At 45.6% G+C, this 26,251-nt stretch overlaps 1 protein-coding gene across 6 annotated transcripts in view; it reads left to right on the forward strand.

The window, feature by feature from the left end:
* Positions 1–26,251, forward strand: part of THUMPD2 (THUMP domain 2 tRNA and snRNA guanosine methyltransferase) — a 571,516-nt gene that overhangs the window by 411,888 nt on the left and 133,377 nt on the right. For 5 of the 6 annotated variants that reach the window (XM_073627644.1, XM_073627643.1, XM_073627647.1 and 2 more), the window contains 2 exons: positions 10,700–10,787; positions 22,594–22,665. In XM_073627644.1, the coding sequence (XP_073483745.1) occupies positions 10,700–10,787; positions 22,594–22,665 (160 nt within the window). The remainder of the gene's footprint in view (positions 1–10,699; positions 10,788–22,593; positions 22,666–26,251) is intronic. The other variant, XM_073627645.1, reaches the window with a different exon arrangement.

The following is a 26,251-nucleotide window of genomic DNA, read 5'->3' on the forward strand; positions in this document are numbered from 1 at the left end:
CAATCCTTGCTCCCAACCCTGAACTTGGTCATTAGGCCTCATGTGAGAGGAAGTTTACACGTTGCAGTGTTCTTTGAAGCATGGCTCTGGTGATTGTGTGGCGGGTGCACACCCCTCCCCCCATCTTCCCGCATTCCTACAGTGGAGAAATGAGGTTTGAGTTTGCTTCCCTATCAGGACTTGTTCTCTATTTGATCCTCCGGGTAGGCATGATAGCTCTCCCCTGTTCCTTGGAGGGGGGGGGAGTCGGTGGCAGCGGCTGCCCCCTGATCTCTCTACGAAGGCATGCTCCTGCCATGGATTCTAACTTTGTGGGAAACCGGTGAGAAGCTAGGGGAGAAGCGTCAGTCAGTGCCTCTGAAATTTATCTCACGGTTGCTTCCACCCCTTACTGTCAGCCACATCACATACCCACCCTCAAGGGTAGGAGGACATGTAGACCGACGAACTTGGCTAACCTATGTGCAAGCTTGAGGGTTGGTGGGAGGCCTGAATTGACTATTATGAAGACACTGCAGACCAAGAACTTTAGCCAGATTCAGCAGTACCAATTTGGGGGGAGATTTCTGACTTTGTTATTTCAACGTGTTTTTGGACTTTTTTTTTTTTTTCCTTTTTAGTTTTGGTTTTTCAAGACCCCCCAGGTTTGAAGTATGAGCCCCCGGGGATCCGGGCGATTTACACAAGTTAATCCTCCGTCTTTATTTTTTGCCGGACTGTTCTGTGCACATCCGTTAAAAAGGAGGTGCGCTTTTTGCACATTGCCCCCAAGTTGAGCTAGCCAGCTCTTGTTTTTCTGGGGAGGGATGCCCTCCTGCTGTATTGGGGGATGGGCGGGGTGGGGGGGGGGGTCACCAGTTATCTCGGTCTGCTGTTGCAGGCCATGTGTTGCCTCTATTGTTTATGTTTGTTTTTCTTTTTTTTTCTTTTATGGTATAAGACAGTACTGATGTTAAATACTAATGTCATTGAATTATTGTTTTCAAGCTCCCTTATGAATCTTGCTGGGTCTGAGGGCCAGATCGGGGAATGCCTTTTGCTCATTGATCCTCCTAACTTACCCATTAGTCATATAGATGTCTTCTCTTAAGATAATCTCCTGGAACACCAGAGGACTTAACTCACCTATTAAAAGGTCTCTGGTATTCCAATTTGTCAAGTCCTACCGTCCTCATATCTGTGTGTTCCAGGAGACGCATTTGATCGGTAAGAAGACGCTGTCCCTTAAAAAGCCGTGGGTGGGATATCATTACCATTCGACCTACTCCACATTTTCTAGAGGGGTAAGCATTCTAATCCTTAAATCACTCCCTTTCAGGCTCCTCGATCTGGCTCTGGACCCCAATGGCAGATTTGTGGTGATTCATGCGCTGATACAACATACTCCCTGGGTAATAGCAGGCCTGTACCTTCCTCCTCCGGCCTCCCTCCAGGTTTTACATCAAATCACATCAAAGATAGCTGAATTCTCCACTGACAATGTGGTCCTCCTGGGAGACTTTAACCTCGTTCCAGATGCAGATTTGGACAGGTTGTCTCCCCCTGGTACGACCCGGAGGGGACTTGTGGACTGGGCTGACACATATGGCCTTGTTGATCTGTGGCGATTGTAATTTCCCCGGGACAGAGCATTTACTTGCCACTCTGCCTCCCATAAAACCTTCTCCCACATCGACCTTGTCGATGCGGGCAGCCCGTATCTTCCCAAGGTTCGTGACATCAGAATCCTTCCCCGAGGTATCTCGGACCACGCTCCACTCCTTCTGGAGTTAGACCTCTCGCTGGCTCCTTCGGACAGACTTTGGAGACTGTCGAGGTACTGGGTCTCGGATGTGGAGGTGGAGCTGATGTACAGAGAGGAACTGGATTTGTTCTGGGGGATAAACGCGGGTACAGCCTCGGCCTCCTCTGTATGGGACGCTTTTAAGGCATTCTCTAGGGGACAATACCAAAAAATAATAACCAAGATCCGTCGGGCACGTAGGGAGGAACTTACTACCCTAGAATTAGAGACGACAAGGCAGGAAGCATCATATATTAGGTCACCGAATCCACAGTCCTACGCCAGGCTGCAATCCCTTTTGCGTGACACTCTCCTGTTAAGGACCTCTCTGACGCAGAAGAGGCTCCTCCACCAAACACAAAGAATATTTGACCAGGGGGAAAAAACAGGTCACCTTTTAGCCTGGCTCTCTAAGGAGCAGTCGGTGGGAATGTCTATAGGGCAAATTCGGGCGGCAGATAATTCGCTGCTGTCCACCCCAGCCGAAATCAACCGGGAATTCACCTCCTTCTACCAGTCACTATATAGTTCTAAGGTGTCTTATGAATTGGAGGAACTCACAGCATACCTAGACAGGGTGGATATTCCGACTCTCACCCCAACATACGCTGCCAAGTTGGACAGCCCCATCAAAGTTGAGGAAATCTATAAGGCCATAAAAATGATGCAAACCGGGAAAACACCGGGACCGGATGGTTTCCCGGTAGAGTTCTACAAACTCTATGCCGAACAACTTGCCCCTAAACTTCAAACACTATTTACCAAGTCTATGGAGGAAGCACACCTCCCAGACTCCATGCATGAGGCGGTAATAATTGTTATCCCCAAGCCCGGAAAAGACCCTACCCTTTCATCTTACCGTCCCATATCTCTACTTAATGTAGACACCAAAATTCTCGCCAAAATTCTGGCAAACAGACTTAACTTGGTCATTACAGCTCGAGTTCACCCGGACCAGACGGGATTTATGCCTGGGAGGGGGACAGACATAAATATCCGGCGCTTACACACACATATAGCAATAACCCCCTCGGATGGGCAGGGTGTGGTGGCCTCACTCGACGCCGAGAAGGCCTTCGACTCGGTCGAGTGGGGCTACCTTTGGGAGGTCCTTGACAGATTTGGGTTCGGACCAAAATTTTTAATGTGGCTCAGACTGCTTTACTCCCACCCAACTGCTAGAATTCGCACTAATGGGACGCTTTCCGGGGCGTTCACGCTGGGGAGAGGCACAAGACAAGGTTGTCCGCTGTCCCCGGCGCTGTTCGCCCTGGCATTGGAGCCCCTTGCAGCCCTTCTGCGGGCGGACGACTCGGTCAGGGGACTACGTGTAGGCCCTCTGGTGGAGACGCTTTCATTGTACGCTGATGACTCCCTCTTATACTTGGCGGATGCCTCTGACTCCCTAAAATCAGCCCTAGCAATCATTGACAAATTTGGTTACTTTTCTGGAATCAGAATTAATTGGAACAAATCAGTCCTCTTCCCCCTGAACCCATCAATGCCCCTGGTAGACACTGGTACCCCTTTGCAATGGACACAGGAACTTAAATATCTGGGAGTGAGAGTGGATGGGGATTCTGCTGAATACCTTGACAAGAATGTCCTCCCGCTACTTTCTCAACTTCAACAGAAATGCTCTACCTGGAAATCTCTCCCGCTGAGCCCAGTAGGGAGGGGAAACCTCCTAAAAATGGTATACCTGCCAAAATTTTTATATTTTTTTCGACACACTCCTGTAACAATCCCTAAGTCATTTTTTCGGCGGTTGGAAAGTATAGTGGTCTCCTTCATCTGGGCAGGAAAGTCCCCGAGAGTTGCAAAGAACATACTTTACCTCCCCTTATCTAGCGGTGGCTTGGCATTACCCAACTTCCTGATGTACTATTGGGCCGCTGTTCTGGTAACGGTGAGGTGGTGGTTCGCGCAACCCCAACTTAATCCAGCAGTCACCCTTGAAGCAGCTATCTTGGGTTCCTACGCAGCCCTGTCTAATCTACCGTATAGAGGAGTAAAGGCTGGGGCAGGGGTCACAGGCCCTATGAGGGCTACCATTCAGGTCTGGAGATCTTCAAGAGCCGCCCTCCTGGGGGGCTCCTCTATTTCCCCACACACCCCACTATGGGCGAATCCCATGCTACCCCACCTCCTGACTATCCCCGATCCAGCAAGTTGGGCCAAAAAAGGGATTGTTAAATTAACACATGTCATCCGCAGGGAGGGTATAATTTCGTTCCGGGAGCTGAGGCTGGGCCATGCGTTGCCGCAAACCTTTTTCTTTAAATATAGGCAGCTACATTACGCTCTTAGAGCACAGTTTCCCTCCCAGGTAACCCTCGAACCAGACCCGATCGAGCGTGTCCTAATTTCGGGAATGTTGGACAAACCTCTTTCAACTCTTTACATGCACCTCACAGTGGCACATGATGTTAAAACAAATAGGTTAATGGTTAAGTGGCAAGCTGATATCCCCTCTCTGGGGGAGGAGGAGTGGGAGGAGTGCCTGACGACTTTTATCCCCTCTATGATAGCAGCTAGAGACAGGTTTGTTCAACTAAAATTCCTCCACAGGGCGTATTACACGCCACAAAGACTGGCTAAGATATACCCAGGGCTCAGCCCCAGTTGTAACAGATGCGGAGTAGACGTGGGTTCCTTCTTTCATACAGTGTGGTCATGCATTAAGTTACGCCCATATTGGACTTCAGTGGCAGACATCTTAGGTAACATATGTGGAATCAAAATCCCGCTTAACCCCCTTACTATGCTATTGAGTCACTTAGATGATATAGAGGGAGACCGCTACATTAAACTCTGCCTCACTTACTCCCTATTTTACGCTAGGAGAGAAATACTCCTTAGGTGGAAACAAAAAGAACCCCCATCTATAGCAGCTTGGCAAAAGTCGATTAATGGTGTTTTGCCTCTGTATAGGCTTACTTATGAAAGCAGGAACTGCCCACAGAAATATGACAAAATCTGGTCAAATTGGGTAAATACATGTGGATGAGCATTGTCGTGGCTCTTCGCCCTTCTAGGCTGGTGAGCACTTGTGATTTAGCTTGCATAATGAGTTGTGACCTAACTGACATCAAATACCTATCTTTGGTGTGATGCGAGGAGGTTGGAGGAGAGAGGTTGAGAGAAGGAGACAGGGAGGAAGGAGGGAAGGAGATAGACATACTTATCATAAAAATGTGTTGTGGCGGATGGTGTTCCCCCCCTCCCCTCCCCTGTTCCCCTATTACTAATTGGTAATTAGTCATTTTCGTTTCTAGACTCCTTTTTGTTTTCAACTCCCGTGTTTAAACTCCATTCAGTTAACTCTGTTTGTGTGACTGTGCAGGCCACATTACAAATGTAACTTTATTTATTATTATTGTTATACAGGATTTATATAGCGCTAGCAGTTTGCGCAGTGTTTTACAATATAAAAGGGAGATAATACAGTTATAATACAATTAAATACAAGAGGATTAAGAGGGCCCTGCTCAGAAGAGCTTACAATCTAATAGGGTGGGGCAGGTGGTACAAAAGGTTGTAACTGTGGGGAATGAGCTGATGGAAGTTTTAAAAGATTATTTGGAGACGTGATAGGCTTTCCTTAAGAGATGAGTTTTCAGGGATCGCCTGAAGGTAGCAAGAGTAGGGAATAGCCGGACAGGTGGAGGTAGCGAGTTCAAGGATGGGAGAGGCTCTGGAGTTCAAGGATGGGAGAAGCTCTGGAGAAATCCTGGAGACAAGCATGGGAGGAGATGAGAGAGCTTGAGAGTAGGAGGTCTTGAGAAGAGAGAAGAGGATAATTTGGGTGATATTTGGAGACAAGGTTGGTGATGTAGCTTGGGGCAGATTTGTGAATGGCTTTGTATGTTTTGGTTAGTATTTTGAATTTAATTTGCTGGGTGATTGGGAGCCAGTGTAGGGATTGGAGGTGAGGGTTGGCAGACACTGAGCGGTTGGTAAGGTGGATAAGTCTGGCAGCAGCATTCATGATAGACTGGAGAGGGGATAGCCTATGGAGAGGCAGGCCAATGATAAGGGAGTTGCAATAGTCAAGGTGAGAGATAACAAGGGAGTGAATGAGGAGCTTGGTGGTTTCTTTTGTTAAAAAGGGGGAATTTTAATGATGTTTCGGAGGTGAATTCTACATACTTTTAACGACGATTGGACTTGGGGCTGAAATGACAAGTCAAAGTCTAGGATTACACCTAGTACCCTGGCGTGAGGGTAACAGTTGCATTGTTGGTTTTGATGGAAAAGTCAGGGAGGGGGGCACGTGCGGGGGTGGGGAATATTATTAGCTCATTAGCTCAGTTTTAGAAAGATTTAGTTTAAGGAAGTGGTGTGACATCCATGCTGATATGTCAGTTAGTAAGTAATGCGAGAGTTGACTGAAGGAGTGAGGTGAGGAGTAGACAGATAGATTTGGGTGTCATCTGCGTATAAATGGTATTGGAAGCCGTGGGCAGTTATCAAGTGACCAACGGAGGAGGTGTGGATAGACAAGAGGAGGGGTCCAAGACCAGAGCCTTGGGGGACCCCCACAGAAAGGGGCAATGGAGAGGAGGAGACAGAGTTGTAGGTGACACTAAAGGAGCGCTGTAATAGGTAGACCGAGAACCAGGATAGAGCAGAATCTCGCAGGCCAAGGGAATGTAGTTTGAGAAGGAGCGGGTGGTCAACAGTATTTAAAAGCCACAGAGAGGTCAAGTAGTAGGAGTATGGAGTACTGGCTGTTGGTTTTAGCAGTTAGTAAATCGTTAGTGAGTTTTAGTAAGGCAGTTTCCATGGAGTGCTGCGAGTGAAGGCCAGACTGTAAGGGGTCAAGAAGGTTATTTTCACTGAGGTAAGAGCTAAGATGGTTGTAGACTAAGCATTCTAGAAGTTTAGAGGTGAATGGGAGCAATGAGATGGGTCTTAAGTTGTTCAGGTTGGTGGGGTCCAAGTATGGGAGTGATCTGGCATGTTTTAGAGGGGAGGGGAAGGTGCCACTAGAGAGGGAGAGATTGAAGACGTGAGGGAGCATAGGATAGAGGACTAGGGTGACTGTAGTAGTTGTGAGGGAACAGGATCCAAGGGACAATTGGTTAGGTGGGCATCTGAGAAGTTTTGTAACCTCTTCGGTAGTAGCCAATTGAAAAGAGGAGAGTGTTGAATGTGCTGTTAGGCAAGGTATGTTGGGTGGGGAAGATGTAAGCACAGTGGAGATGTCCTCAAGAATTGCACCAATCTTCTCTTTGAAGTGATTGGCAATCTCTTGGGCAGTGAGTTAGTTAGTGGGTAGAGGGGGTGGGGGACAAACCAGAGAGTTAAAGGTTGAGAAGAGCCAACGGGGACTGGATGACAAAGTATTAAAAAGAGAGAGAAAATAGGCTTGTTTGGCAGCATGGAGGCAGGAATTGTATTTTAGAAGGGCAGATTTACATAGGGTGAAATCTTGCAGGCATTTGGTTTTACGCCACAGTCGTTCAAGAGCACGACAATGTCTCCTTGAGATTTCTAGTTTTGTCAGTTTGCCAGGGCCTGATTCTGCGTGTGGTTGGAGGAGCAAATGCATCTAGTGATGATGAGAGTGAACTGTTGTAGACAGAGTGTTTTGAAAATGTTTATACCTCACTTAAATGATTAACGATACAAATATAAGTGATTAAACCTTTGTTTATATAAGAATGAAAAACAAGGGCAAAAAGATAAACAAATGCATTTATTTACACAGAGAAGAAAGTTAGAATAATTAGAATTTATCATATATCTCCAGTGATGCCACAAGTACAGTGTTGCTTTAGGCTGCAAAGATAATCTAGGCCAAACTCAGAAATGGTTACAATGGACATACACAGGATATACAATATCATAAGACAACTCCTAGGATACAAAAGGTTAGGAAGAAACAGAAAGAGAGATACAAGTATACATTACGCGGACAGCATGTCGCCTCGATGGTCTGGGTCTGGACACAGAGAGCAAACAGCTGGCTCTTTCCCTCTTTTATATACATTCTCCACCAATCACAACTGATGCCACACATTCATTGGTTCAGAGTTGCCTCAAAGTCTGGTTGGCTACATTTGAAGCTTACTTGCTCATTGATTTACAGCTGCCTCAAATTCTGATTGGCTGTAATTTCAAGCCCAGTTAAACATCATGCTGGCATTGCTGGAACATTAAAACCTCCGGTGCCTCACAGTCTATGAATTAATGAACAATCTCCTTTGATCCCCCAGCACAAGCAGGTTGGACATTAGCATGTTAATGGCCCCCTGATGAATTGAAGCCTTAATGTCTGCAAATACTCTTTGATTCAATTAACACCTGGGGACCTTCCCTGGTTCCCACCAGTGTGCTGGAGGAACTGCATTCCTAACAAGGTGAGCTGTGCCCTATCATGATATTAAACATATATATATATATATATATATATACACACACATATTTACACATAGATTAGGGGTGCGCATCTTCACTGGTCTCACGATTCGATTACGATTATCTGGTCAACGATACGATACGATTCCGCGATGCATCACGATTACTGACGAGCTCCCACTTCTGCTTGGGCCGCCTAGGCGGCCATTCCTCCCTGCAATCTTCTGGGACACATCACAGTTCCCAGAAGATTGCCTGGCTGTGCAGGACAGTGCAGTGAGACAGGCGCACCTGGCTGTGAAGCTGCAAGCTGTCACAGCCGGATGCCCACAGTAGTATTGCCAGCGCCATGGACAGGCAGGGGAGAGAATGGAGGATTTGGGTGGCCATGCCGCTGGATTGTGGGACAGGTGAGTGTCTTTTTATTAAAAGTCAGAAGATACACTTTTTTTGTAGCTGCTGACTTTTAATAAACAATCAATTTACTAGGCGGCCCCTCCCTGCCAGCGATCTTCTGGGTCCCAGAAGATTGGCTGGCCAATGGCAGAGCGTAGTGCGGCTCGTGCAGTCTGCGCCCGGCTGTGAAGCCATAAGCTGTCACGGCCGGGTGTCACTGCTCACAGTAGATATGACGCCGCAGAGGAGAGGGAGAACAGCAAGGCTCCATGCGGCCACATCGATGGACTGTGGGACAGGTGAATGTCTGACTATTAAAAGTCAGCAGCTGCACTTTTTGTAGCTGCTGACTTTTAATAAACTAAAAAACGGGTGGAACTCCACTTTACGTTGTGCACTAATCCGGTGCACTACAAGGTACAGGAATTCACACACACGGCTGCTGGGAGGTCAGGAGGGATTACAATCCACAACTGACAAATAGCCCTGTGAAGTTCCTGTACTACTGTCTCTGTGATGACATTTGTCTGGGCTCCCTCGTTTGCACCTTCCAGCACACTAGGAGTTAACACAGTGGAATGTGCAAACTGGGGGGGGGGTGGCGGAGAAATAATGTCAGCACAGAGCAGGTGTAGGAGACAGTGTAAGTAGAATACAAACACATTTGTACTCTACATACAGCTGTTAAAATACCTGTGTGGTAAAAAATGCAGTTATAATCCATTAAGTGCCCACCGCTGTATCTGCATTTTAAAATTTATGCAGCTTCATATCTTATTTTTTAGTCTGTGTTTATAACTGTGTTTTTGTCAAAATGGCTTTTGTTAATAAATGCAATTGTAATCCACTAAGTGGTGACCGCTGTATGTGGTTTTTTTTTTTTTTAAATATATGCATCTTCATACCTCGTTTTTTTTTAGTCTGTGTATAAAACTGTATAAGCCGCTCATGTGACTGCTCGGTCCGGCCCGAATCTCTCTCCTCTCAGTCTCATGTCTCTACGTCTCTCCTGACGTCAGTGGGAGTTCTCAGCCCCCCCCACCAACTGTAGAGATCAGATCAGAAGAGAAGCGGGCGGGCCTGATGTCAGGAGATACTGAGAGGAGGGGGGCGGGCCGGACCAAGCAGTCACATAAGCGCCGGGATATACAGTTATATACATAGACTAAAAACGAGGTATGAAGCTACATATATTAAAAAAAAAAACCACATACAGCGATCACCACTTAATGGATTACAATTGCATTTAATAGCAAAAGCCATTTTGACAGAAACTCTCGGAGCACACTTCCGAGAGGGGCAGGGCAAGTCGGGATGACGTCACACCGGACATCGATTTTTTTTTTTTTTTGGGGGTGCTTGCATCGATGCCGCATCGGGGACCCCCGAATCCCGATGCATCGATGCAGCGATTAAATTCCACACCCCTAACATAGATACATATATATACACATATATATACATATGTATACACACATGCCCGCATACCTACACGCATATATACATACATCCTATGGGGCACGGCAGTTTAATTGGAGTCCTTGCAATGGTTCGCTTAGATCTCATTGATATAAATATGGAATTCAATATCTCCATCACAAGAGGTGGCCAGGACAGGACAGGGGAGAGATTATGTCATATAGGTGGTCAGTAGCAGAATAGAGAAGAGAAGGGTTACACATTACTTGGGTGCAAAAGGCTAAAGCTAGTAATCATTGTGCACAATACTTTTCTACCACGTTGTATAGTTTGTTCAGTTTTTTTTTTTTTCTGATGCTACTATAGTTTTAAATTGTTAAATGGAGAATCCATCAGTGAGAGAGAGAGACTTCATCTTATGCTCCAAGGCAGAGTTCCTAACTTGGGTTCAGAAATTGTGTCCACTAGTTTACACACAAAACAGTTACCAATACGGTACTTTGGAATGGGCATTGCCCTTAGCTACAAAGACGTTAAAATAAAACAGCTTGTATACTTGGTAATATGCAAACTATACTTAGCAGTGTGCTTGATAATAAAACATGTGAAATTAATGGGATAACCTTGGAATGCACATGTATATATCCGGTAGATCATGTTTAACCTTAAATTGGTGCAACTTGTATGCCTTCTCTTTCTATTTAAATTTAATATTAATTTAACATTGTCTTACAGGCAGCCTTTGGCATATAGGAGTTATATTCAGAATACAGGGCTTCGATCTACTACTGCTTGGGCAATGGTGACACTTGCTGAAATTGGTGTAAGTTAAAATAATTTTGCTTTAAATTTTTAAATGCCAACCTAAAGCTTTTTTTTTTTATTGTATGGTTGTCTTGGATAGAGTAAAGAAAAAGATCATTTTTCTATGAGATCTTTATTGCTGTCATTGTCCTTGTTGGGGAGATTTTAATTCACTCTTCAGGCCCAGAAGTGTTCTGAATCTTAAGTAAGGACAAACACTCACAACCATAAGCAAAATGAAATATCTGAGGTACACGAGTACATGGCCAACAATAATAACAAAAGGCGTATACAAGGGCTACGCAGAGCTCAAGTAAGGCAAATATGACAGACAAAGCATAAAGTAAAAAAAAAAGACGTACCAGGAGTGGGCAAATCCCCAAAACATATAGAGGAGGTCCACATCCCCAAGTCCACAACAGGGGCAGGAAGCAGCAGACCCAAACCCCATACGGGCCAACCTAGCTGGGGGATAATGAAGATGATGGATAAACTTATATTTCTCTTTCGTTCATTGACGGACACAGCTCCTTTAACTCTTGACCTTAGGGTTATCACGCCACCTTCAGGAGAGGACTAGGCAGAACATGTAACACATGTAAAAACAGCAAGACTGCACAGTACCGCCCAGGGGGCGGTCCCTCTGGCTATAACCCCTCACCCTGCTTCCTGCATCTCAGTTTTTTTCTGCCTAGTGTAGGAGAAGGACCTGGCTCTCTGAGGGGACCATTGGTCCTGGGATTTTTTTCATTCTTTCTACAATTTTTGATCCTGTGATCTACAATCAACAGCCGGCTGGGTGACAGGCTGGATAATATAGATCCTTGTAGTCTCCCCAGCCTGGCCATCGAGCGTGACTGGGCATGAGGTGCGGTGCCTAGGTACTTAGGCCGGGGGGAACCCGGGCTTTAGGGGGGGGGCTGCGCTGGCTGTTGGGGTCCGTTTTTACTTTTCTGTCCCTTTTTTCTTCGCTGTGAGGTGCCTAAGTAAATTTACCTCAGGAGAGGCCTCAGTGCGGGCTGCAGCCATTTTGCTGAGGCCGCGGCCATTTTCCTGTAGTCCATTTTCTAGAAGGTTCAACGGCCATTTTCTTGGTGATTTTTGTGCTAAGGACGGCCGGCGGCCAATTTCTTGTAGCCTCAGCGCATTTTTACCTCTAGTGCTGGGTCTGTGTACCTCAGAACAGCGCGTTTTTCACTCTGAGCACTTTGTGACTGAAACAGGGCAGAGCGGTCAGCGGCAGCACAGCGCAGCACTCGGTCAGAGTGGCGAGTCCTGCCGAGGGGCCCCTCAGTCTGTGAGCAGCTAGGGATTTGTGTACCTTGCCTTAAATCCCTAAGTTGTGGCAGGCGAGTGAGGGTCAGCATGGCATCAGAAGCTGGCGATTCTTCCCCAGACATCCCTGCTATTGCAACCGGCTCACCTGCAAAAAATGCGGTGCCTATGGACGCTTTGTTGGCAGTTCTGGAGACCTTTGACCTTTGCCAGGGTGGAAGCAGCGTGCGGGCGCAAGGGGGGTAAAAAACACCCCCCCGTCTTCTGGGGAGAGCTCTGATTCAGACTCGGGTCCTGCGGTGACTGGCAGCCTCTGTTCTGACATGTCAGAGGATGCGGAACAGGACAGTGAGAATGACTGTGTCTGGGTTAACGCAGAAAAAAGCGCTAGTAGGAGCACTTATCACTGCGATGCGGGATACCCTGAAGATACAGGATGCAGCAGGAACCTCTGCTGAAGAAGCGGTCCCTTTTGGGTCCCGCAAACCAGCCTGCACACCTAAAGGTGTTTCCATATTTGACTTATTTTGATAAGTTCATCTACAAGGAATAGGTAAGTCCGCAGCAGGCCTTTTCAGTCCCAAGAAGAATGGCAGAGGGTTACCCCTTTGAGGAGAGCCTCCTGAAAAAATGAACATCTCCTCCGGTCGTTGACCCCCTGGTATCTAGGTTAAATAAAGTAACCACGATTCCGGTAGAAGGGACTCCTGCCTTCAAGGACCCTACCGACAGGAGGGTCGAGGCAGTGGCCCGGTCCATGTTTACGGTAGTGGGATCAGCGTTACGACCTGTGCTGGCCACAGCCTTGGTGTCGCAGACGCTTACTGAAAGGGCAAAGTTGTTGCACCGTGAATTGGAGAAGCAACAGTCTCCCTCGATCTGCGTGGAGCTGGCAGACCAGTTGGTGCATGGCCTTAAGTATGTCTGTGATGCAGCCCTGGATACGGTCCCCCTGATCTCTAGAGCATCAGTATCAGCAGTGGTGCTACGGCGCCTGATTTGGCTGAAATGCTGGTCTGCGGACCAGGCATCTAAAAAAGCACTGGCGGATTTGCCCTTCCAAGGTGAGAAGCTTTTTGGAGCTTTGCTGGATGACATTATTAAAAATGTTACTGATGGGAAGAGTACGTTCCTCCCACAGTTCAGGAAGGGTAAGGAGCCACGCCATAGGCAAGGGCCCTCTTTCCACTCAAATGGCTTTTTCGCCCGCCCGGGTCAGCAGGTAAGCGTTCCCAGTTCGACAAGGTGCCTGCTGAAGGACAAAAGTGTCCCTGGTTTCGCAAGCCAAACAAGTCTGCGAGCAAAAATGTTACCACATGAAGGTTTGCCCCCGCCCGACTCTCAGGTGGGGGGTCGCATTTGGGAGTTTGCAGCTTGGTGGACCTCTTTACTGTCCGACCAATGGGTCTGCGAACTGGATTCATCGGGATACAAGATAGTTTCTTTCTTGTCCACCAAACAGATTTTTTCCCCCCAACCTATCTCTACTTCCCGCTCGTCGGGAAGCCCTGTTCGGGGCAATACAGGACCTGCTACTGCGCAGAGTGATAGTACCTGTACCGACGCTGGAAAGGTTTCAGGGATTCTACTCCAATCTGTTTTGTAGTCCCCAAAAAGGAAGGGGTACGTCCAATCCTGGACTTAAAGGCCCTCAACAGCTTTGTGAAAGTTCAAAGGTTCTGGATGGAATCAGTTCGCTCCGTGGTCGCTGCACTCCATCAGGGGGACTTCCTGGCGTCCCTGGATATCCAGGACGCGTACTTACATGTACCCATATGCCTCAGGCATCAGAGGTTTCTGCGATTTGCAGTCGGGGAAGAGCACTACCAGTTTGTAGCTCTCCCTTTATGGCCTGGCGTCAGCACCCCGAGTCTTTACCAAAGTGTTAGCCCCAATTCTGGCGCTGTTAAGGCAACGTGAGATCGCAATCGTGGTTTACCTAGACAACCTTCTTCTGAGAGCAGCTTCCACCTCATAATTAAGGGAGGATGTGGCGATCACCATGCAGACTCTCCGGGAGTTTAGTTGGGTGCTGAACCTAAAGAAGTTGGTGTTAGTGCCGACTCAAGGCCTGGAGTACCTGGGCTTACTGTTGGACTCCTCAGAAGCGAGAGTTTTTCTTCCTTCAGACAAGCTGCAGATTTTTCAAGCTGCAGTGAAATTGTTGGTGAACCGCAGGTGGTCGTCGCTGCGCTTCTGCATGCGAGTTCTGGGCATCATGGTAGCCACTTTCGAGGCGGTACCGTATGCTCAATTTCACATTCTAGTCTTGCATAAGGAAATTTTGTCAGAAGGGAATAAATCTCCATTCTCCCTGGATTGTCAAATTCGGGTGAGCTAGTTAGTCAGGGATTCATTTCTCTGGTGGCTGAGGTCTCCAGCCCTTTGGTCCGGAAGATCGTTCCTTCCTCTCCATTGGACGGTGATCACAATGGATGCCAGCCTGACCGGTTGGGGGGGAGTTTTGGGCGTACAGTCAGCCCAGGGCCTCTGGTCGCGGGAAGTATCCCAACTGCCGATCAATGTGCTCGAACTTCGGGCGATCAGACGGTGCCTCTTCACATGGTCCAGGAGGCTACAGTGGCGTCCAGTCAGGATCCAGGCAGTGGCATATGTCAACCATCAAGGAGGAACAAGGAGCTTGGCCGTAGCACAGAAGGTCGCTCACATCCTCCAGTGGGCAGAGCGGCACGTGCCGGCCCTGTCTGCCATATACATTCCGCCCGTAGAAAACTGGCAGGCAGACTAGCTAAGTCGTCAGATGCTGGACCCAGGAAAATGGTCATTGCATCCAAAGGTATTCCGGCTCCTTTGCCTAAGGTGGGGCCCACCAAATGTGGACCTCTTGGCCTCTCGGCTCAATCGAAGGTGCAGAGGTTTGTGTCCAGGACAAGAGACCCCTGGACGGACGTGTCAGACACCTTGGTGGCTCCATGGGGGCATTATCGGCTGATTTATGCCTTCCCCCCCACTCAAACTTCTACCATGTCTGCTGCACAGAGTGGAGGCTGAGGGGATTCCGGTGATTCTGATTGCCCCAGATTGGCCTTGACGTCCTTGCTACGCCGACCTAGTACGACTGGTGGTGGATGTTACTTGACGGCTGCCGATGCAAGAAGACCTTCTATTACAAGGTCCGATACTTCATCCTGCTTTACCGTTGCTGGTTTTAACGGCATGGTTGTTGAAAACCAGGTACTAAGGGACCGGGGGCTGTCGGACTCTTCTGGAAAGATTTAACATCATATGTGGAAGGCTTACATCTCCATGTGTGAAGAGATGGGGTGGCGTCCGCGCACATACTCAGTTTCCGGGATCCTGCTGTTTTTGCAGCGAGGAGTGGATCAGAAACTTGTCTTAAGCACCATCAAGGGACAGATATCAACCTTGACTGTCTTTTTCCAACATCCCTTGGCGACTCGCTCATTGGTGAGTACTTTTGTGCAAGGGGTTTGACACGTAGGCCCTCCGGTTCAACCACCGCTACCTCCGTGGGATCTGAATCTGGTGCTATCGGCGCTTCAGAAACCGCCGTTTGAAAACATTAGGGAGATTCCCTTGTTAACTCTTTCTCAGAAAGTAGTCTTTCTAGTGGCTATTACATCTGCCAGGAGGGTTTCTGAGTTGGCGGCCTTGTCATGCAAGTTTCCCTACCTGGTCATCCACAAGGATAAGGCGGTGCTACGTCCGCAGCCCTCTTTCCTTCCAAAGGTGGGTTTGGCATTCCATCTAAATGAGGACATCGTGCTACCATCCTTATGTTCTAAGCCGACACACCAGAAAGAGGTTGCCTTACATTCCCTGGACGTGGTCCAGGCTCTATGGGTGTATCTGTCGTCTACGGATCCCTTCATGGAGGTCAGACTCTCTGTTTGTCTCGGGGTCTGGTCTGAAAAAAGGTCTGGCAGTCTCGTCGTCCACCATTTCTCGGTGGATCAGACAGATCGTGGTTCAGGCTTATGCCTTAAAGGGGTGGGTGCCCCCTTTTCCTGTCACCGCTCATTCCACCAGGGCAATTGGAACCTACTGGGCTTTCCGACATCAAGCGTCTGTCTCCCAGGTGTGTAAGGCGGCGACTTGGTCGTCCGTTCACACTTTCACTAAATTCTACAATGTTGACGTAAGCGCATCTTCGGATGGTAAACCTTTGGTAAGGTTTTGCAGGCGACTGTGTAAGGTTGTAACAAAAAGTGTAAATTGCAAGTTTGTTGTAAACGCATCTTTTGATGCATAAGTTGGCCGCTGGTTTTGATGGCGAACGTTTAAGATGGCAACTCCTCTGTTGAGGTGTTCCTTTTGTTGTGGGTGAAGTTATGTTTTGCTATTTCCACCCCTCATTTTTTGACACTGCTTGGGGACGTCCCTAAGGTCAAGAATTAAAGGAGCTGTGTCCATCAATGAATGAAAGAGAAAATGGGATTTTTGTACTCACCGTAAAATCCTTTTTTCTGAAGTTCATTGACGGACGCACCACCCACCCCTCCTATTTATGTTTGTACTGCTTTTTGACAAACTGAGCTGCAGGAAGTAGGGTGAGGGGTTATAGCCAGAGGGACTGCCCCCTGGGCGGTGCTGTGCAGTCTTGTTGTTTTTACATGTGTTACATGTTCTGCCTAGTCCTCTCCTGAAGGTGGTGTGATAACCCTAAGGTCAAATATTAAAGGAGCTGTCTCTGTCAATGAACTTCAGAGAAAAGGATTTTACGGTGAGTACAAAAATCCCATTTTTTGGCGTTAATCTGCAGTACTAACATCTTGAAAACAAACTTCAGTAGCTTCATCCCAACCCTCTTCCATAAGCCTGGGAACCATGGCAAGTAGTTTACGATCAGAAATCAGAAATGTATTGGACCTGGCCGCTTGCAGGCAATTGTAAAAAGTAGTGACTAACTTTGTGATATCTGGATCAGACATTAAAACCTCAAGGGGGGATTCCTAGAGCTCCAGGGTCAAAGCCCCAAACTGTATCCTGACAGCATGGCAAAGTAACAGAAATTTAAATAGAAATGTATTGGCTATGCTGTGGCTGCCCTTCAACTCCTCATTATAGGCAAAAATATTTTTCTGAAACATGTGCTAAATGGGTAACCCCCAAACAACCCCACCAGGAGGAGCTAGGGTAGTCCCAGAGCTCAGGAAAATGTTGGAGGCCCGAAACAACATACAAAATTTTGGGTAAAAAAATAATTTTAAATATATTAAATCGACCAATTAAATTGAGAAGAAGTGAGGACCACTTATGGAGCCTGGTCTCCATTTGGTGGACTATGGTGCACTATTTAAGATTCAAACCGGGTAAGATCAGAAAAAATGTGTGCACCTAAACATCGGAGAGTAGTGGAAACCTATAGATTGGATCTGTATCATAGGGCAACTGGGGGCCAATAGGGAAAGCCAAAGACTTATCCAATCCTACCCGTAGGCCAGAAACATCCCCAAACTCCTCCACCTGCATAAAATTAAAAAAACGAGGTTTCATAACCATTGGGATACAACAAGACAATGTCTGCGTATAAGGAGATTTTCTCCTCCAGAGGGCCACAGCAGATAACCCCCCATGGATGGTGCCGAATCGCCAGAGCAAGGGGCTCAATGCACTGTGCCAATAGAAGTGGCAATAGGGGGCAGCCTTGCGGTGTGCCTCTCTGGATGGAAAAGGCTGGGGATAAGTCTTTATTAGTATGCACCCGCCTTGGATAAACTGAGGACCACTGGAATGGCTATCGCACAATATCAAAAGCCTTTTGTATCTCTAATGATGGCACCAACCCACTATGTTGAGAATTAGCAGCCCCATAGATACATAGATATAACCAATGAATATTGTTGAAAGTGTTTTCTAGGCATAAATCCAGTTTGACCTGGATGGATAAGAGACAAAATGACCTTACATAACCAGTAGGACAATATTTTGGCCAGCACTTTGACATCACTATTGAGTAATGAAATGGGATGATAAGACCAGCACTGCAGTTTCTTAACCCGGTTTGGGCAATACTGCAATAAGCACTTTAGTCATAGAGTCTGGAAGTGTACCCGCCTTTAAAAGCTTCACCAAATAAGTCATGCAGTCACGATGCTAACACATCAGAATAGGTCTGGTACCACTCAGCTGGCAGGCCGTCCAGGCCTGTGATTTTATTAGAGGGTGGGGAATTTTTGGCCACAGTAACTATTTCCACCAGCGGGGACCTATCTAAAAAGAGCCATTGTGAGTCAGTGAGCTTTGGAAATGGTATAGAAGCAAAGAACCCGTAAAACGCAGTTTCAGCAGGGGCTACTGAGTCAGAATACAAAGTTTCATAAAAGGAAGCAATATATACTAGGGATAGAGCTATCCGTAAATTCCAGACGAGAAATAAAGGCCAACAATTTAGCATTCTTACCACTATGTTCATGCAGTTTGGCTGACAGATACAACTGTTGTTTGAGTCAAAGCTACCAATGTAGTTGTAAAGCTCTATGGGTCACTACAAAAGCACCGTGCGGGTCTGGAGAAGGGTTTGTAATATATTGACTACAAGTTGTGTCAAGGGTAATTTCCAGAGTCCGCTGAGTGCATGACAGGAGGCCTGATACTGGACAGTGTTGGAAATATTGGAGCCCTGCACCACAGCCTTAAAGACATCCTAGACAGAGCCCACATCAGTAGATTGTTGATTAGTATCCCAGTAATGGGTCAAATCTTGCAAGATGGGTTCCTGAAATTCAGATAAGATCCAAAGGGGTTTAAGTCCTCAGATCAGAAAGAATGGCCTAACGTCAAATCAACCTGAAGTATTAAATGGTCAGATAAAGTTTTAGGTGGATAGGAGACAGCTTAAACCCAGGGTAGCAGGTCACTCCAAAAAAGGAGTAGGATCAGAAGGCAGGATCGACAAATGTACACTAGGGTCAGTAAAGATTGCAGCCGTGACCACTGGAGGAACATAAACAACCAGTAGGACATGAAGGTCGTATATGGCGACATAAAGAATAACATACCGACCCATTGGATCATAAATTACTCGTTCACACCTTTTCTACATATTAATACAGAGACACCACAGGCATAATTAGAATATGTAGAGTAGTAACTGCCTCACCCAGTATTTCTTAAGGGCTAAAACTTTGAACCCCACAAGGTGGGTTTCCTGCAAACACAAGACTTGCAGCTTATCACCTTTATGAAATTCAAACCTGCTAGCCGGTTTAAATTTGGAGTTAAGGCCTCTCATATTCCATGACAAAAAAGTTAGTGGACATGTAACATGACATGCTCAGGGATGAAAGTCCCCAGGAGCCAGAGGGGTCCATCCGGGACCACGGTCACGACTGCAAAACAAAATAGGTAGAGGGGGCAGTGCAAGCACACAACCATACACACCAAACACACACACAAAAATTGAACTATATACAGTTATCCAAAAAATGACACAATAGAAGAAAAAATAAACCCCTGCCCAACTCCACCCCAACTGAGCGAGCTTAAACCCTGAACATAGGCAAAGAATGGGGAACATGACCAGAGGAGAAAACTAAACAGCTGGACACTGTAAAAGGAATAACACTGTATATCCCTGTTGCAGCTCAAAACAGGGGGGCTAAACTCCCCTTGGACACTTAAGTCATTGATCACCCATAAAACTGGGGCAAAAAAGAAATCGAAATAAGGAATCAACCACGACATATGAGACTTCTGGCGGGTCACGTAATCAGAGGTCTGGCTGAAGAACAAGCTGGTTGCTGCAGAGATTCAGACTAGGACAAGGTGTTATCAAGAAAGTTGAAGTAGAGGGTTTGGCCCTGATGCACAACTTGCAGGGAGGCTGGAAAAAGCATGGAATATTGGACCTCCTTATCCTGCAGCTTTTGCTTGATAAACAGGTATTTCACTCTGAGCTTGAGGACGTTGGTGGAATAGTCTGGAAAAAGCGACACCACAGCGTTGCTAATATGGAGGCTCCCCTTCAGACGAGCAACACGAAGGATAGCGTTCATGCCCTGGTAGTTGAGAAGGCAAATCACCATAGGGCAAGGAGGGTTGCCCACTGGAAGGGGCCTGCCAGGCACCCTGTGCGTCCGTTTGATTGCAAAACAGGGTGAGAAACTAACCCTTTAACATTTTCCATTCTTTAAAAAAACTGTTTTGGCGGGAGTCCCGGGGAGCAGCAGAGGCATGGAGAAGGCTACTGAGTTGAAAGAAAAGGGCAACAAGGCCCTTTCAGCTGGAGATTTGGACGAAGTAGTGCGATGCTACACTGAAGCCATCAAACTAGACCCCAATTGAAGTAGGAAGAGAAAACCGAGAAGATTATCGGCAGATTGCAAAAACATATGCCCGCATTGGGAACTCTTAATTCAAAGAAAAAAAGTAAAAGGAAGCAATTCAGTTCTTCAACAAATCTCTGGCAGAACACAGAACTCCAGATGTTCTCAAGAAATGTCAGCAGGCAGAGAAAATTCTAAAGGAGCAGGAGCGCCTCACTTACATCAATCCTGAGCTGGCTGTGGAGGAGAAAAAAAAAGGCAATAAATGTTTTCAAAAAGGAGACTACCCACAAGCAATGAAGCATTACTCAGAAGCAATTAAAAGAAATCCAAAAGATGCCAAACTATACAGTAATCGAGCAGCATGCTACACCAAACTGCTGGAGTTTCAACTTGCTCTTAAGGACTGTGAAGAATGTATACGCCTAGAGCCTTCATTCATTAAGGGCTACACTCGCAAAGCTTCAGCGCTGGAGGCCATGAAAGATTTCACCAAGGCTATGGAGATCTATCAGAAAGCATTGGAGCTGGACTCTGCATGCAAGGAAGCAAGTGATGGTTATCAGAGGTGTATGATGTCTCAGTACCACCGGAATGACAGTCCAGAAGATGTAAAGCGCAGGGCAATGTCAGATCCAGAAGTACAACAGATTATGAGTGATCCAGCAATGAGACTTATACTGGAACAAATGCAAAAGGACCCACAAGCACTGAGCGAATACTTGAAAAATCCAGGTATTGCCCAGAAGATACAGAAATTAATGGATGTTGGGTAATTGCTATCCGGTGATGAATCTCTTAGCCCCCCTCCTTTTGCCTCATGTTAAGAGCTGGTGTCCTCATCCCCCGATGCTGCCCCTATTTTTCTCTTCAGTAGTTGTGGTTCAGTGGAGAGTTAGGGACTTTATGAAAGGATCGCTCTGTTAAAGCAGAGCTGGGGTAGAGATCCATGCGTCAGACACTCTATACGCATATTTGTTCTGCTAATCTCTCCCAGTTGTTTAAGTTTATTGATCTGTAATAATGTAATAAAGACGAGCACGTGATGAGAAAAAAAAAAAAACTGTTTTGGCTGGAGTTCCATTTAAACTATTTCACTATCAGGCATCCTTTCTTTTTAGGTGATGGACCAATTTCTGATTTGTCAGTCCTGAACAAGGACATACAGTGCATATGTGTGCGTTTGTACTGTATTTATTGTTAGGTTGTAAAAGTGGCTATATGCATGATTAAAAATAGTGATGCTGCCACAAAATAGATGAAAATGTATCCACATAGACATTAAGTGGTGTTCAGATTTACTGACAAGAGATTATTGGTTCCTCGTGACTTATTACGGTAACCATGTCATTTGTGTAATTTAATTAGCACGTTTGATTACTAATGGATAACACTTGATTACCGGTGTTGCGCTAGAGTTACTTTAGGCCCAATATATATCAGATGCCCCTCTGTGCAGCTATTCCCAGCTCTGCTTCCTTTACCTTTGAGAGCCCATTGTAAAATATATATATATATATATATATATATATATATATATATATATATATATATATATATATATATATATATATAAATGTGTAAAAGGGTGTTCTTACGGGCCCAAAAGTACTCCACTCAGCGCCAGGGACAGATGCAGTTATGAAGCAGAAATAGTATGAATCACACCAATTTGCTGTCACAAAGAGGTGCAAACTAAAAATAATAATATAAAAGCAGCCGTTTAAAAATATAGATAAATCATCATAAATAGTGGTATACAATAATCATCAAATAAGACTATAATATCACACTAAAAACAGCGCTAATGTTGAGCTAAAACGGATATACATGCGGCCAACTTCACAAACAAAAGTCCTTTGAGAGAGGTGAGCAGTTGAAAAAGTGGTTCAGAAAGTGTTCATAGGCGTATAGTATAGTATAGTTTCTATACTGTGATCACCTATGAACACTTTCTGAACCACTTTTTCAACTGCTCACCTCTCTCAAAGGACTTTTGTTTGTGAAGTTGGCCACATGTATATCCGTTTTAGCTCAACATTAGCGCTGTTTTTAGTGTGATATTTTAGTTTTATTTGCTGATTATTGTATACCACTATTTATGATGATATATATATATATATATATATATATTATAATATAATTTTTTTTTTTTTTTTCGGGGGAGGGGAGGTGTTCTGACATAATTATTGCGAAGATTGCTAGTAAATATTTCTGGGATGGAAAGGGGTATTGTTTCTATATAATTATGAGGTATTTTTGGGGAAATCCACTAGTGAAACTGTTTGTAATCTCTCATAGGCGGCATCACGTGTCCTTGATCCAATGTGTGGCGTTGGAACGATATTGCTGGAGGCAGCTAAGGAATGGCCTGTATGTAAGAAGTGGTATTATGCCATCTTGTAATTTATTTTAGACTCGCTTTAAGGCTAGGTTTACATTATTGCATGTTGGGAACCTACATATATTGATGCGTGTTCCCGACATGCAAGAGAAACGCGCTGCTCTTTAGCAGATGTATGGGGGTGCTGTTAATTCTTAATAGTACTTCCACACATTGGCAAACCACCTTCATTTTAGAGTATGCTAAATCGCAGCACCATGTGGTTCTGTGCAGCGCAATTTTTAAAAATGTCCCGTCTTTCCCCGAGGTTTCTGCAGGTGGGGTGGTCAACTGAATAAATAGGCTGTCCTACGTGCAGAATGCAGCCACACGTGTGAACCAAGCCTTAATGTCTTCCATTATATGTACTAGCAAAGCGTGTTCATTACTTGAATGGCTTATTAGCAATGCTTTTTTTTTTTTTTTTTTCCAAAGGCAAATGTCACTATGTGACTTATGTAGTGTTTCATATTACTTTACACCAGGGTTTTTAGACCATGTGAGAAAAAGTCAGTACACCTTATAGAAGTTGTTGACATTTTTAACATAATTGAATGGGTAAACGTTAGATACTAATTTAAACAGGTAATGGTAAACAAATGACATATAACTGACTTGTATAAATTCTTATAATAAAACCTAATGAAAATACAGATTTATCACATGGAATAAGTACATTGTTACTTTTACCACCATTTCACCTACATTACATTAGCTATTAGTTACTAGACCCTCCTTAGGAAGTATGTCTCTGTCTTATTTAAATCTTGGATATCTAGGATCTGGTGTTCTCTTTGCTTTTGACATGTGTGATGTCATAATGCCATGATCAAAAAAGCTATCTGAGGCTCAAAAAAGAAGTTTAGAGAAGCCTATGAGTGAGGCAAGGGTTTTAAAAGGATCTGGTTAGGAACTGGTTGGCCCAGCAAATTTAGCCCAAGTGCTGATCATTTGATGTTAAAAGAAATCTCCAAGAACCCCCTCGGCGCCTGCATGTAATACCCTGTAAACACGATCGGACATTGATCGGACATTCCGACAACAAAATCCATCTGATTTTTTCAGACGGATTTTGGGCCAAACTTGTCTTGCATACACACGGTCGCACAACGTTGTCGGAAAATCTGATCGTTCTGAACGCGGTGACGTGAAACATGTACGTCGGGACTATAAACAGGGCAGTAGCCAATTGCTTTCGTCTCTTAATTTATTCTGAGCATGCGCACGCACTTTGTGCGTCGGATTTGTGTACACACGATTGGAATTTAAACGATCAGATTTTGTTGTTGGAAAATTTTATATCCTGCTCTCAAACTTTGTGTGTCAGAAATTCCGACGGAAAAAGTCCGATGGAGCCCACACATGATCGGAACCTGTAAGGGAGGCGTGCCAGGAAAAGGGGTATTTAAGAAATATTTTTTTAATTGGTACATGTCCTCCCTGGCAGTGTGTAGCTTTCCATACTGTTTGTTTGACAATCCCTTGCCTATTAGCCTTGTGCATGTGTCTGCCCTGATTGCATGGATCTGAGTTTGTGTCTGTCTGCCCTGAATGTGTGCTTTTGCCTATCTGCAATGACTGTGCGCTTTTGCCTGTATGTATGAGTGTTTGTTTGCCCCAACTGGTAGCCTCAGTTGTGTTTTGTATCTGTTAGCCTCAACAGAGTGTGTTTGTGCATTGATTGTGTTTTGTGTATGGCTATCTGCCCTAATATGTGTGTTGGTTTCTGTCTGCCTTGACTCATTGCATAATTGTGTTAGCCCTGACTGTGCCTGTCTGTCCTGAATGTACTGTAAGTTTGTGGCTTGCCCAGACTGTACATGTGGCAGGGACATGCAGTCAGGGGATGCATGCTATAAATATAGAACAAAAAAAAGATCAAGATGTTAGCTGAAGTCCTACCCCACCACTGGTCAAAATTTGGGGCTCCTGCCACCTATAGTTCTGGAGATATGGGGCTTCTTGTGCAGTCTGTAAGAAGCTACATACAGAACGCCCAGTTTAATTACAAGCTGGCACTCAGGAGCACTAAGCTTAATGGACGGCTTGGAGCATTGGACCAATGGTAAAGCACCATTGGAGCAAGCCGTCCAATAAAAATGCTGCAGTGGAGACTGTCCTCTCACTGCAGTAGGGATGAGCCTGGTGTTCAAGTGGAACGTAAGTTCGCTGAATGTAGAACATTATGGGGCGTTTGCGGGACATTCGAGCACCCATTAATGCACTGCAAGATCGTCAATGCACTGTGAGATTGCAGTGCATTGATGGCTGCTGATTGGCCAAAGCATGCACCTGACCTTCATGTTTTGGCCAATCACAGCTCTCACAATCACTCTCTGCTGTGAGAGCCATAATTGGCCAAAGGCAAGGGTGCCTTCGGTCATTCGTGGCTCAGGGGGCCAAGTCCACACCCCACACTATATAAGGCTGCTTACATAGCGTAGCGACCGTACATAGTGTAATGAATGAGAGCAGCAAAATGACATTTCTAAAGGAAAAAATGTCATTTAAAACTGCTTGCGGCTGTAATGTATTGCCGGATCCCGGCAATATACATAAAAATCATTGGAAAAAAGGCATGAGTCCCCCCAGGCTCTTCAGGTCTGGTATGGATTTTAAAGGAAACCCCGTGCCAAAATTGTCCTGCAATGTCCATCCATCTTCAATCACAGCGCCGACGGTCCCAAGAAAAAAAACTGAAAAACTCCGCCCCCCATGGGAGGCATCCCGCCGACTACAACCTTTTCACCATGACCGCTGTTATATAGCTGAGGGTGGGGCCACCGGGTGATTTCAGAAATGGGCAGGGCCACCCAGATATAATAGCTGTCCTCGTGAAAAGGCTGCAGTCGTGGTGACGCCTCCCATCGAGGTGGAGTTTTTCAGTTTTTCAGTTTTTGGGTTTCTTCGGTCGTCGGCGTTGTGATTGAAGATGGATTTACATTGTGGGACACTTTTTTTTTTTTTTCTAATAAAGGAATTGTCTCCTGTCATTTTTACTTTTTTGATAATTTTTTGGGGTGAATGAGTAGGGGTACAACGCCACTTTTTTTTTTTAATTTGGCGCCATTTTTTAAAATGATTTTTATCTATATTGCCGGGATTTGACAATACAATACGCTCGCAAGCAGTTTTAAATTAAATTTTTTCCTTTAGAAATGTAATTTTGCTGTGGTACTGTTATGAACATGGGAAAGATGCACTACTTTACAGGCAGACTAAGGTGACCCCCCAGGCACGATATTTAAAGGAATATTTCATGTTTATTGTTTCACTTTAAGCATTATTGAAATTGCTGCTCCTGAACAAACGTCAAAATGTTTTGCATTGATGCATGTCCCCTGGGGCAGGACCCAGGTCCCCATACACTTTTTATGGCAATAGCTTGCATATAAGCCTTTAAAATGAGCACTTTTGATTTTTCACGTTCGTGTCCCATAGACTTTACCGGTGTTCACACAATTTTTTTGCCTGTTCGCATGTTCTGCTGCGAACCGAACCAAGGGGTGTTCGCTTATCCCTACACTGCAGTGTCATAGAAGGGGGTAGGTATCTAAAAGACGCATGCTCCCTTTC

The sequence above is a fragment of the Aquarana catesbeiana genome, linkage group LG04 (assembly GCF_042186555.1).
Source record: "Aquarana catesbeiana isolate 2022-GZ linkage group LG04, ASM4218655v1, whole genome shotgun sequence".
Taxonomy (NCBI): domain Eukaryota; kingdom Metazoa; phylum Chordata; class Amphibia; order Anura; family Ranidae; genus Aquarana; species Aquarana catesbeiana.